Source organism: Oncorhynchus clarkii, chromosome 33 (genome assembly GCF_045791955.1).
Source record: "Oncorhynchus clarkii lewisi isolate Uvic-CL-2024 chromosome 33, UVic_Ocla_1.0, whole genome shotgun sequence".
NCBI lineage: Eukaryota > Metazoa > Chordata > Actinopteri > Salmoniformes > Salmonidae > Oncorhynchus > Oncorhynchus clarkii.
Genome location: NC_092179.1, coordinates 35,885,507 through 35,899,889, shown reverse-complemented (window position 1 = coordinate 35,899,889; position 14,383 = coordinate 35,885,507). Strand labels below are relative to the sequence as shown.

Here is a 14,383-nt window from a genome sequence, read left to right as displayed (position 1 = left end):
AGGGAGTGGAGGGGGAGAAGAGCCACTGTAGCACAGCGTAGGGTTTTAGCGTAGGGGGGAGGGAGTGGAGGGGGAGAAGAGCCACTGTAGCACAGCGTAGGGTTTTAGCGTAGGGGGGAGGGAGTGGAGGGGGAGAAGAGCCACTGTAGCACAGCGTAGGGTTTTAGCGTAGGGGGGAGGGAGTGGAGGGGGAGAAGAGCCACTGTAGCACAGCGTAGGGTTTTAGCGTAGGGGGGAGGGAGTGGAGGGGGAGAAGAGCCACTGTAGCACAGCGTAGGGTTTTAGCGTAGGGGGGAGGGAGTGGAGGGGGAGAAGAGCCACTGTAGCACAGCGTAGGGTTTTAGCGTAGGGGGGAGGGAGTGGAGGGGGAGAAGAGCCACTGTAGCACAGCGTAGGGTTTTAGCGTAGGGGGGAGGGAGTGGAGGGGGAGAAGAGCCACTGTAGCACAGCGTAGGGTTTTAGCGTAGGGGGGAGGGAGTGGAGGGGGAGAAGAGCCACTGTAGCACAGCGTAGGGTTTTAGCGTAGGGGGGAGGGAGTGGAGAAGAGCCACTGGGAGAAGAGCCACTGTAGCACAGCGTAGGGTTTTAGCGTAGGGGGGAGGGAGTGGAGAAGAGCCACTGGGAGAAGAGCCACTGTAGCACAGCGTAGGGTTTTAGCGTAGGGGGTAGGGAGTGGAGGGGGAGAAGAGCCACTGTAGCACAGCGTAGGGTTTGAACAAGCCAGCGGCTACCTCACAGCCATGTAACCACAATGTGTTATGGGCGATGTAGGAATACCAGTGTTTATATTTACATGAGGAGCCAGGGGCCTAAGTCGTAACGTGTGGTCCTAAAAGCCTGACCTCTGTGATGACGGCATACTGAACAACGCCTCCTTAGGCCTCGGACATGAGCCAACACACTACTGCTCTCTGCATCGTCACCACACAGACAATTACAGCCATTTAATACAAATAAAAACTTGTTTAGACAGAGGGCATCGTGGGTAGTCTACACACTGGCCTAACCTGACCCTCTGCCTGGCTCTACCTCTTCCTCCACCAATCACAGCAGCCTCTAACAGACTGCCACAGGTGGGACAGACCAATCAGACGGCAGTGTTCCCTGGGCCACACTCCGCCTCTTCTAACAGGTGTAACATATCAGGTTCAGTCTGACAACATGATGAAACTCCCTGGAGGGAAACCACCTGCTGTGCTTTCACATAGACTGGTCCCAAATTATTTTAACCCTTTAATTAACTAGGCAAGTCCGTTAAGAACAAATTGTTATTTACGATGGACGGCCTACCCCGGCCAAACCCAAACCCTAACCCTAACCCTAACCCTAACCCCTAACCCCTAACCCTAACCCTAACCCCTAACCCTAACCCCGGCCAAACCCAAACCCGGACGACACTGGGCCAATTGTGCTCCGCCCTATGGGACTCCCGATCACAGCCGCTTGCGACACAGCCGTAGAAACGAACCAGGGCCTGTAGTGACGCACTGAGAACGCAGTGCCTTAGACCGCTGCGCCACTCGGAAGACCAAATAACTCCCTGTTCCCTATATAGTGGTCACCTGACGACTCCCACTGCTCAATGTCCCCTATATAGTGGTCACCTGACGACTCCCACTGCTCAATGTCCCCTATATAGTGGTCACCTGACGACTCCCACTGCTCAATGTCCCCTATATAGTGATCACCTGACGACTCAAACTGAACTCTCCCACTGCTCAATGTCCCCTATATAGTGGTCACCTGACGACTCAAACTGAACTCTCCCACTGCTCAATGTCCCCTATATAGTGGTCACCCGACTACTCCCACTGCTCAATGTTCCCTATATAGTGGTCACCTGACGACTCCCACTGCTCAATGTCCCCTATATAGTGGTCACCTGACGACTCCCACTGCTCAATGTCCCCTATATAGTGGTCACCTGACGACTCCCACTGCTCAATGTCCCCTATATAGTGGTCACCTGACGACTCCCACTGCTCAATGTCCCCTATATAGTGGTCACCTGACGACTCCCACTGCTCAATGTCCCCTATATAGTGGTCACCTGACTACTCCCACTGCTCAATGTTCCCTATATAGTGGTCACCTGACGACTCCCACTGCTCAATGTCCCCTATATAGTGGTCACCTGACGACTCCCACTGCTCAATGTCCCCTATATAGTGGTCACCTGACGACTCCCACTGCTCAATGTCCCCTATATAGTGGTCACCTGACGACTCAAACTGAACTCTCCCACTGCTCAATGTTCCCTATATAGTGGTCACCTGACGACTCAAACTGAACTCTCCCACTGCTCAATGTTCCCTATATAGTGGTCACCTGACGACTCCCACTGCTCAATGTTCCCTATATAGTGGTCACCTGACGACTCCCACTGCTCAATGTTCCCTATATAGTGGTCACCTGACGACTCCCACTGCTCAATGTCCCCTATATAGTGGTCACCTGACTACTCCCACTGCTCAATGTTCCCTATATAGTGGTCACCTGACGACTCCCACTGCTCAATGTCCCCTATATAGTGGTCACCTGACGACTCCCACTGCTCAATGTCCCCTATATAGTGGTCACCTGACGACTCCCACTGCTCAATGTCCCCTATATAGTGGTCACCTGACGACTCAAACTGAACTCTCCCACTGCTCAATGTCCCCTATATAGTGGTCACCTGACGACTCCCACTGCTCAATGTCCCCTATATAGTGGTCACCTGACTACTCCCACTGCTCAATGTTCCCTATATAGTGGTCACCTGACGACTCCCACTGCTCAATGTCCCCTATATAGTGGTCACCTGACGACTCCCACTGCTCAATGTCCCCTATATAGTGGTCACCTGACGACTCCCACTGCTCAATGTCCCCTATATAGTGGTCACCTGATGACTCCCACTGCTCAATGTCCCCTATATAGTGGTCACCTGACGACTCCCACTGCTCAATGTCCCCTATATAGTGGTCACCTGACGACTCCCACTGCTCAATGTCCCCTATATAGTGGTCACCTGACGACTCCCACTGCTCAATGTCCCCTATATAGTGGTCACCTGACGACTCAAACTGAACTCTCCCACTGCTCAATGTTCCCTATATAGTGGTCACCTGACGACTCAAACTGAACTCTCCCGCTGCTCAATGTTCCCTATATAGTGGTCACCTGACGACTCAAACTGACCTCTCCCGCTGCTCAATGTTCCCTATATAGTGGTCACCTGACGACTCAAACTGAACTCTCCCACTGCTCAATGTTCCCTACATTCTACAGTCTGACGTCAAAAACAAAGTCATCAGCGATTGGATCATCTGTAAATAAATAAATCAAAGTAGCCAATGGCATATTTTCTAAATGCCTCCTTTACCACACGTGTGTTCTGGCTCTGGTCCAATCACAGGAGGCTGCTGAAGGGAGGACGGCTCATAGAAGAGTCCGGGAACGGAGCAAATGGAACGTCATCAGACACCATGGAAACCACGGAAACCAGGGAAACCATGGAAACCACGTGTGACGTATTTAACGCCGTTCCACTGATTCCGCTTCCGGCCATTACCACGAGCCTGTTCTCCCCAATTCACCTCTACTACCAACTTCCTGTTTCTGGGACCAATCAGAACAGGTAGAATGTGTTTGTGTTCTACAAATCATCGGGGAGGAACTCAGATCCAGACTCATTGTGGATTAAAAAAAACTAACGTCCGTGGGCGTGGCCTCGCATTTGGGTGTAGCAAAGGAGTCTGGGTAGCCAGAGTGCAGTAGCACACTACATAGGGAATAGGGCTGTAGTATAAAGTAGTGTACTACATAGGGAATAGGGCTGTAGTATAAAGTAGTGCACTATATAGGCAATAGGGCTGTAGTATAAAGTAGTGCACTACATAGGGAATAGGGCTGTAGTATAGAGTAGTGCACTATATAGGCAATAGGGCTGTAGTATAGAGTAGTGTACTACATAGGGAATAGGGCTGTAGTATAAAGTAGTGTACTATATAGGGAATAGGGCTGTAGTACAGAGTAGTGTACTACATAGGGAATAGGGTGCCGTTAGTGTGTGTGTGTGTGTGTGTGTGTGTGTGTGTGTGTGTGTGTGTGTGTGTGTGTGTGTGTGTGTGTGTGTGTGTGTGTGTGTGTGTGTGTGTGTGTGTGTGTGTGTGTGTGTGTACACCCATCCTGGTAATCTTTCTCTCATAAGTAGCTTACATCTGATCTCTCTATCCCCCCTCTCTCCCTCCCCCTCTCCCTCCCCCTCACTCTCTCTCTATCCCCCCTCTCTCCCTCTCCCTCCCCCTCTCTCCCTCCCCCTCACTCTCTCTCTATCCCCCCTCTCTCCCTCCCCCTCTCCCTCCCCCTCACTCTCTCTCTATCCCCCCTCTCTCCCTCCCCCTCTCCCTCCCCCTCACTCTCTCTCTATCCCCCCTCTCTCCCCCTCTCTCCCTCCCCCTCACTCTCCCCCTCACTCTCTCTCTATCCCCCCTCTCTCCCTCCCCCTCTCCCTCCCCCTCACTCTCCCCCTCTCCCCCCCCTCTCTCTCTCTCACTCTCTCTCACTCTCTCCCCCTCTCTCCCTCTCTCTCTCCCCCTCTCCCTCTCTCTCTCTCCTCTCTCCTCCTCTCTCTCCCTCTCTCTTTGTGTGTTCTTTTCAACATGACTTCCTCTACCACTGTCATTTTAATGCACCTCTAACTACAACACAAACAACAGGATAACTGAGTGGCTGTTAACGGTTACTTCTGTTACTTCTTCCCTTCCTCCTCCCCCTAACAGCAGGTAAAACAGGAAACAGATAAATAACTGGTTCCTTCCTGCTCCCCTTAACAGCAGCCTTGGTGAAACAGGAAACAGATAAATAACTGGTACCTTCCTCCTCCGCCTAACAGCAGCCTTGGTAAAACAGGAAACAGATAAATAACTGGTTCCTTCCTCCTCCCCCTAACAGCAGCCTTGGTAAAACAGGAAACAGATAAATAACTGGTACCTTCCTCCTCCCCCTAACAGCAGCCTTGGTAAAACAGGAAACAGATAAATAACTGGTTCCTTCCTGCTCCCCCTGACAGTAGGTAAAACAGGAAACAGTTCATAACTGGTACCTTCCTGCTCCCCCTAACAGCAGCCTTGGTAAAACAGGAAACAGATAAATAACTGGTTCCTTCCTGCTCCCCCTGACAGTAGGTAAAACAGGAAACAGATAAATAACTGGTTCCTTCCTGCTCCCCCTAACAGCAGCCTTGGTAAAACAGGAAACAGATAAATAACTGGTTCCTTCCTGCTCCCCCTAACAGCAGCCTTGGTAAAACAGGAAACAGATAAATAACTGGTTCCTTCCTGCTCCCCCTGACAGCAGCCTTGGTGAAACAGGAAACAGATAAATAACTGGTTCCTTCCTCCTCCCCCTAACAGCAGCCTTGGTAAAACAGGAAACAGATAATAACTGGTTCCTTCCTGCTCCCCCTGACAGCAGCCTTGGTAAAACAGGAAACAGATAAATAACTGGTTCCTTCCTCCTCCCCCTAACAGCAGCCTTGGTAAAACAGGAAACAGATAAATAACTGGTTCCCTCCTGCTCCCCCTGACAGTAGGTAAAACAGGAAACAGATAAATAACTGGTTCCTCCCTCCTCCCCCTAACAGCAGGTAAAACAGGAAACAGATAAATAACTGGTTCCTTCCTCCTCCCCCTAACAGCAGGTAAAACAGCAAAACAGATAAATAACTGATACCTTCCTGCTCCCCTTAACAGCAGCCTTGGTAAAACAGGAAACAGATAATAACTGGTTCCTTCCTCCTCCCCCTGACAGCAGCCTTGGTAAAACAGGAAACAGATAAATAACTGGTACCTTCCTGCTCCCCCTAACAGCAGCCTTGGTAAAACAGGAAACAGATAAATAACGGGTACCTTCCTGCTCCCCCTGACAGCAGCCTTGGTAAAACAGGAAACAGATAAATAACTGATACCTTCCTGCTCCCGCTGACAGTAGGTAAAACAGGAAACAGATAAATAACTGGTTCCTTCCTCCTCCCCCTGACAGCAGCCTTGGTAAAACAGGAAACAGATAAATAACTGGTTCCTTCCTGCTCCCCCTGACAGCAGCCTTGGTAAAACAGGAAACAGATAAATAACTGATTCCTTCCTGCTCCCCCTGACAGCAGCCTTGGTAAAACAGGAAACAGATAAATAACTGATACCTTCCTGCTCCCCCTAACAGCAGCCTTGGTAAAACAGGAAACAGATAAATAACTGGTACCTTCCTGCTCCCCCTGACAGCAGCCTTGGTAAAACAGGAAACAGATAAATAACTGGTTCCTTCCTCCTCCCCCTAACAGCAGCCTTGGTGAAACAGGAAACTGATAAATAACTGATACCTTCCTGCTCCCCCTAACAGCAGCCTTGGTAAAACAGGAAACAGATAAATAACTGATTCCTTCCTGCTCTCCCTAACAGCAGCCTTGGTAAAACAGGAAACAGATAAATAACTGATTCCTTCCTGCTCCCCCTAACAGCAGCCTTGGTAAAACAGGAAACAGATAAATAACTGGTACCTCCCTGCTCCCCCTGACAGTAGGTATAACAGGAAACAGATAAATAACTGGTACCTTCCTGCTCCCCCTAACAGCAGCCTTGGTAAAACAGGAAACAGGTATATAACTGGTTCCTTCCTGCTCCCCCTAACAGCAGCCTTGGTAAAACAGGAAACAGATAAATAACTGATACCTTCCTCCTCCCCCTAACAGCAGCCTTGGTAAAACAGGAAACAGATAAATAACTGGTTCCTTCCTGCTCCCCCTGACAGTAGGTAAAACAGGAAACAGATAAATAACTGGTTCCTTCCTGCTCCCCCTGACAGTAGGTAAAACAGGAAACAGATAAATAACTGGTTCCTTCCTGCTCCCCCTAACAGCAGCCTTGGTAAAACAGGAAACAGATAAATAACTGGTACCTTCCTGCTCCCCCTAACAGCAGCCTTGGTAAAACAGGAAACAGATAAATAACTGGTACCTTCCTGCTCCCCCTAACAGCAGCCTTGGTAAAACAGGAAACAGATAAATAACGGATTCCTTCTTGCTCCCCCTGACAGTAGGTAAAACAGGAAACAGATAAATAACTGGTTCCTTCCTGCTCCCCCTGACAGCAGCCTTGGTAAAACAGGAAACAGATAAATAACTGGTACCTTCCTGCTCCCCCTAACAGCAGCCTTGGTAAAACAGGAAACAGATAAATAACTGATACCTTCCTGCTCCCCCTAACAGCAGCCTTGGTGAAACAGGAAACAGGTAAATAACTGGTACCTTCCTGCTCCCCCTAACAGCAGCCTTGGTAAAACAGGAAACAGATAAATAACTGATTCCTTCTTGCTCCCCCTGACAGTAGGTAAAACAGGAAACAGATAAATAACTGATACCAGTCATCCCCATACAGCCTAAGAACCACCAGGACTTAATGATCAGCACATTGAGACATAGAGCCAAACATGAGGAATAATGGCCGACCAAAGCTGCCTTTCAAAGTAAACCTACTTTAGAGTCAGTCTGACAGAGTGGTGGTCCATTGAAATCAGCTGGAGTCAGGTTAACATTGTTACTACTACTGTTATTAATAACATAAACCTAGCAGTCAGGTTACCAGCCTTACTGTTATTAATAACATAAACCTAGCAGTCAGGTTACCAGCCTTACTGTTATTAATAACATAAACCTACCAGTCAGGTTACTAGCCTTACTGTTATTAATAACATAAACCTAGCAGTCAGGTTACCAGCCTTCCTGTTATTAATAACATAAACCTAGCAGTCAGGTTACCAGCCTTCCTGTTATTAATAACATAAACCTAGCAGTCAGGTTACTAGCCTTACTGTTATTAATAACATAAACCTAGCAGTCAGGTTAACATTGTTACTGTTATTAATAACATAAACCTAGCAGTCAGGTTACCAGCCTTACTGTTATTAATAACATAAACCTAGCAGTCAGGTTAACATTGTTACTGTTATTAATAACATAAACCTAGCAGTCAGGTTACCAGCCTTACTGTTATTAATAACATAAACCTAGCAGTCAGGTTAACATTGTTACTGTTATTAATAACATAAACCTAGCAGTCAGGTTACCAGCCTTACTGTTATTAATAACATAAACCTAGCAGTCAGGTTAACATTGTTACTGTTATTAATAACATAAACCTAGCAGTCAGGTTACTAGCCTTACTGTTATTAATAACATAAACCTAGCAGTCAGGTTACCAGCCTTACTGTTATTAATAACATAAACCTAGCAGTCAGGTTACTAGCCTTACTGTTATTAATAACATAAACCTAGCAGTCAGGTTAACATTGTTACTGTTATTAATAACATAAACCTAGCAGTCAGGTTACTAGCCTTACTGTTATTAATAACATAAACCTAGCAGTCAGGTTACCAGCCTTACTGTTATTAATAACATAAACCTAGCAGTCAGGTTACCAGCCTTACTGTTATTAATAACATAAACCTAGCAGTCAGGTTACCAGCCGGGTCCCAGTAGGCCACCCAAAGAACTACACATTAATGTAGTCTCTGCTACCTGACAGAACAGACTGATTACAATGTTGCAACAGTGTGAAAAGCAAACGAAAAGGAATGTTTAAAAGTATTGTTGAAGTTTAATCGTTCAGTTGTGAACGTTGTAGACTTCTGTCTCTCAGGACTAAACTGGGATAAGGAATAGAGCTGTCTGTCTCTCAGGACTAAACTGGGATAAGGAATAGAGCTGTCTGTCTCTCAGGACTAAACTGGGATAAGGAATAGAGCTGTCTGTCTCTCAGGACTAAACTGGGATAAGGAATAGAGCTGTCTGTCTCTCAGGACTAAACTGGGATAAGGAATAGAGCTGTCTGTCTCTCAGGACTAAACTGGGATAAGGAATAAAGCTGTCTGTCTCTCAGGACTAAACTGGGAAAAGGAATAGAGCTGTCTGTCTCTCAGGACTAAACTGGGATAAGGAATAGAACTGTCTGTCTGTGTTTTCCCCTGAAGGTAACACAAGGTCACACTGAATCTGAGTCCCAAATGGCATCCTATTCCCTATATAGTGCACTACTTTAGACTGGGGCCCTATTCCCTATATAGTGCACTACTTTAGACTGGGGCCCTATTCCCTATATAGTGCACTACTTTAGACTGGGGCCCTATTCCCTATATAGTGCACTACTTTAGACTGGGACCCTATTCCCTATATAGTGCACTACTTTAGACTGGGGCCCTATTCCCTACATAGTGCACTACTTTAGACCAGGGCCCTATTCCCTATATAGTGCACTACTATACAACCTGCTCCTCTCTCTATTCACACCGTCGCTCAACAACCTGCTCCTCTCTCTATTCACACCGTCCCTCAACAACCTGCTCCTCTCTCTATTCACACCGTCCCTCAACAACCTGCTCCTCTCTCTATTCACACCGTCCCTCAACAACCTGCTCCTCTCTCTATTCACACCGTCCCTCAACAACCTGCTCCTCTCTCTATTCACACCGTCCCTCAACAACCTGCTCCTCTCTCTATTCACACCGTCCCTCAACAACCTGCTCCTCTCTGTCTTCACACCGTCCCTCAACAACCTGCTCCTCTCTCTATTCACACCGTCCCTCAACAACCTGCTCCTCTCTGTCTTCACACCGTCCCTCAACAAAACCTAGGATAGAAACACACACAGGCCTACATCCTCATAGACATATGATGCATACTGTATACTTTCTGACTCGTGTTTGTAGAGTAGTTTGGTTTAACAGAGGGACTAGTATTTACTAGCCACCGTCAGAACATTGGCATATGCATTATAACGTCTGGATGACTATAAAGTCACTGTGTTAAGTATTAATTTTATGTCATTTTTATATAACAAAAGCCACTCAAGCAAAATACACTTTTAATTTAAGAGAAAGAAAGTGAATCACGTGCTAAATGAATAGGCTAAATTATTACGCATATGTTGACCTAACAAAGCTATCTTTTAACATCTAAAATTTGACTTAAACAAAAGTAAACAAAAGCCTATTCTTCAGGTGATATGTAATGTCAGTGCCCTACAACAACAACAACAACAACAACTAAATCTATGACGGTGTAAAAAGCAGATTTTCTCTGGTAGCAGCAAGCATCGCTAGAGCAGAGTAAACTATAGGTCATATTCCGCTAATAAAATAAGGAGAGTCGGCGCTAAACAGTGATTAAACATCCCAGGCTGCGTTGCTGCTGCTGACTCGGGGCTCTCTCTTTTCTCTCTCCCCTCCCCCTCCTCTATAAACAGCATCAAAGCAATCAAAATGGTAATGTTCGGCATGAATGGGGCCCATCCCCCCCTCTCCGAGAAACTCCGCAGACTTTTTCTCCATGTTAGGAAGAAACCAACACCCCTTCTCGGCACAAAATGGAAGCATCCACTACCAAACTAAGGCGCTTTGCGTAAAACACTACAACAAATACATACTCTGGAAAGATCCACCTCGTGTAAATAGATAACCAACTACGTGAAAATATAAGCATTGTTTCTCTGCATAAGCTGCCTAAATGAGTTTGTCTTCTGCTTTACAGGAAACGTTCAACAGCGAATGGTGGAGAAAATCAAGGCGCTGTTCAGGGCTCAAGTGCTGAAAACTGCATTCCTGAAGAAACAGGATCGATCTAACTTAGGCCAACGCAAAAACCCTTTATAATGAACTAAAATGATTCAACATCGACTGATTTGACTTCCACAATATATATTTACACATTATATGTATGTTTTGTGTTTCTTAGTGGCTTCGGTAACTTCATATATTGAGCCAGGCAGTGTTGTGACTTTAAGCGTTCAACGGCATCTGTTCTGTGGTGCTGAAAAAATAGCTCCCGTTCTCCTGGGCGGAAGAGCTGGACTTTAGTGTTTCTCTTTACCCTTCAAATGACTCATTAGGAATACATACAAATAAGTTTAAATCACTTATTACAAAGATGGAAGTTCATCTTGGCCAATTTGATACTAGATGTAGTAAAAAAAAAAAAATTAAAAAATGAAAGTGTAAGCTGCGATCGAATCAAAAGCGACCTTTACCGTCATGTGACCAAGAATAAATAATACTGGCTATAAAGTAACACATAAAGTCAATTTAGAAGCAACAAAAAATACGTATTCATTCGCCGATGAATATCTACGAATAGTCAGAATAGTAAAAACGTGACGCTTGATGTGTAACAAAAAAAAAAAAAAAGTGCAGACCGGATACTTGAGCATCTCCTTTCTTACTCTCCTGAAAACATGTCGACTTACTCAAAATGGACGCTACATTTTTCAACATTTCATGTTAGGCAACTTAAAAAAAGAGTATCCGGACAGAATCAGCAGATTACGTTGAGGAATTCTACAACACAACGACTTTAAAGGGGGAGCAAAGACTAAATTCAAATGCCTTTACTTTTTAAAACCGTTTTTTTTTTTTTAAACACACAAGCACATTGTCCTAAACATAACGGTCTCACACAATACAAGACTATTGCCGTGACATGAATGATGATCATAGCCAACAATAAGTGTAGAATAAAGCAACACAGATGCTTTTGGGGGTTTTCTTACTTGTTTTTCGCTTAGGGCTGTTATTCTGTCGTGTCTTTCGTGTAGTTGTTTCTTAAGCTCTCCATCCTACAATTAAACAGAAACATCATCAGTCAAATAATAGGATTATGAATGGGACCAAAACACCAAGTGTAACCTAACAATGTCGACACGTTTCAAACTTATGTCGTTGCGTTATAAACCAAAGTCACATTTGCTGGACAAAGCAGGTGGAAACTCTGCTAAGTAAACAGGGTTTACAACAAGACAATAAAGAGATTTAATGCTGATAAAGTTTCCTGCCACACTCCCTAACCCTAACCAGCCGTGTCTAGAGGACGATTACAAGGCTTTCACAAATAGACATTTTACCTGCGGGTCTTGCTTCATCTGTGCAACTAGTTTCTAACCGGAGGAAGAAAAAAAACGAAAGAGGAATTAGAAAAAAGTGTTTCAAGTTTAGTGTGTAAAAAGACAAGATCAAAGCAGCGAAGCATTAGGAGCGAGTCGGTTTCTACAGCTCATAAATATTCAGGTCGCGTCCTGCTCGCCACACAGGACCACCGCATTATTACAACCTAGTTCTTGATGCTCGAAACAGACCCACGACAATAACAAAGTAGTCTAAAAAAGTGTCCCACTCTCATCAGAAAGTGCATGTTTATGGCGTCGCACGCACATACAAGCTAAGCATAACAGAGCACATACTCTTTTTCTCGCTGGGAAAACAAACATGTCACGTTTGATCCCTCTGAGATTTTTTTTTCCCCTCCCTACACCACTCACTCGCTCAAAAGACCACAAATAAGGGGGTAGAATGAAACGATGTTTCGTTTTTACCTGATGACATTGGATCTCGACTTTCAACGCCTCTTGCAGGCATTGTAGTTCCATGTTCCGACTTCAAAAACACTTTTGTACCACTTTCGATGTAATCAATGTGAAGTTTAAGTGAATTAAAATGTTTTTTTTTAAAGCGACAATAACAATCGAAAGAAGAACTACTCAGGCTGCAAAGCAAGTTCTTGCTTCTTTGCTGTGTAGAGGGCTCATCACTCACTTTACGCCGCTGAGCAAAGTGCTCTAAACACGGGGGAAAGGTTTCAGCACCTGGACAGATCCACTCTAAAAATAACGCCGCGTCGACGCATCCTCTCCAAACGGTCGATTTATTTTTCTTTTGATCATTTTTAGTTGAATAGTGGGGACTATATTTTGTCCGAGTGAGCGGCTTGATTTCACTTTGCCTGGGGAAAAGTTGCGCTTCGGCTGTCAATGCTAATTCGAAAATTCCCGGATGGAGCAGTGAAAGAACAGAACTCTCCCCTCGTCTGTCTTTCTCTCCCCCTCGGTCACAAAAGCATACACTCAGTCATGCGCACTCTTGAATAAAATACACTCAGGCTGTCCACAATATTGCAAGGATAGATAACTATTTTCTTGAGTCCAGGATAGATAACTATTTTATTAATTAAGTCCAGGATAGATAACTATTTTCTTAAGTCCAGGATAGATAACTATTTGATTAAATCCAGGATAGATAACTATTTTATTAATTAAGTCCAGGATAGATAACTAATTTATTAAGTCCAGGATAGATAACTAATTTATTAAGTCCAGGATAGATTACTATTTTTCTTAAGTCCAGGATAGATAACTATTTTATTAATTAAGTCCAGGATAGATAACTATTTTATTAAATCCAGGATAGATAACTATTTGATTAAATCCAGGATAGATAACTATTTTTCTTAAGTCCAGGATAGATAACTATTTTATTAAATCCAGGATAGATAACTATTTGATTAAATCCAGGATAGATAACTATTTTATTAAATCCAGGATAGATAACTATTTGATTAAATCCAGGATAGATAACTATTTTATTAATTAAGTCCAGGATAGATAACTATTTGATTAAATCCAGGATAGATAACTATTTTATTAATTAAGTCCAGGATAGATAACTAATTTATTAAGTCCAGGATAGATAACTATTTTATTAATTAAGTCCAGGATAGATAACTAATTTATTAAGTCCAGGATAGATAACTATTTTATTAAGTCCAGGATAGATAACTATTTTCTTAAGTCCAGGATAGATAACTATTTGATTAAATCCAGGATAGATAACTATTTTATTAATTAAGTCCAGGATAGATAACTATTTGATTAAATCCAGGATAGATAACTATTTTATTAATTAAGTCCAGGATAGATAACTAATTTATTAAGTCCAGGATAGATAACTATAATATTAAATCCAGGATAGATAACTATTTGATTAAATCCAGGATAGATAACTATAATATTAAATCCAGGATAGATAACTATTTGATTAAGTCCAGTAATATGCATAAGGTTAGGCTTTATCACGTGTAGAATAATAGACTTATATTGTGATCATTGTTATGTTCTAATATGTTACTACCAGGTTGTTACTTACCCCCCGCCCCCCCCCCCCCCAAAGAAATGCTCTTTAACACACTCAGAGGGACATTGGGTCTTAACACACACACACTCAGAGGGACATTGGGTCTTAACACACTCAGAGGGACATTGGGTCTTAACACACTCAGAGGGACATTGGGTCTGTAACACACTCAGAGGGACATTGGGTCTTAACACACTCAGAGGGACATTGGGTCTGTAACACACTCAGAGGGACATTGGGTCTTTAACACACTCAGAGGGACATTGGGTCTGTAACACACTCAGAGGGACATTGGGCATTGGAGAGGAAAATTAGTTATTCATTGCTCTAGTTTATTCTGAGTAAGACAACTCTGACCTGTAAAAGCACCAGGAGAAGTGAGCTGAGGTCATT

At 44.3% G+C, this 14,383-nt stretch overlaps 1 protein-coding gene across 1 annotated transcript in view; it reads right to left on the bottom strand.

Annotated features, from left to right (window-relative positions):
* Positions 1 to 12,517, bottom strand: part of LOC139392980 (PHD finger protein 21B-like) — a 155,578-nt gene extending 143,061 nt beyond the window's left edge. The window contains exons 1-3 of the mRNA XM_071141288.1: positions 12,397 to 12,517; positions 11,929 to 11,961; positions 11,578 to 11,643 (exon numbers count right to left, since the gene is read on the bottom strand). Coding sequence (XP_070997389.1) covers positions 11,578 to 11,643; positions 11,929 to 11,961; positions 12,397 to 12,450 — 153 coding nt within the window. The 5' untranslated portion in view covers positions 12,451 to 12,517. The remainder of the gene's footprint in view (positions 1 to 11,577; positions 11,644 to 11,928; positions 11,962 to 12,396) is intronic.
* Positions 12,518 to 14,383: the final 1,866 nt, after the last annotated feature.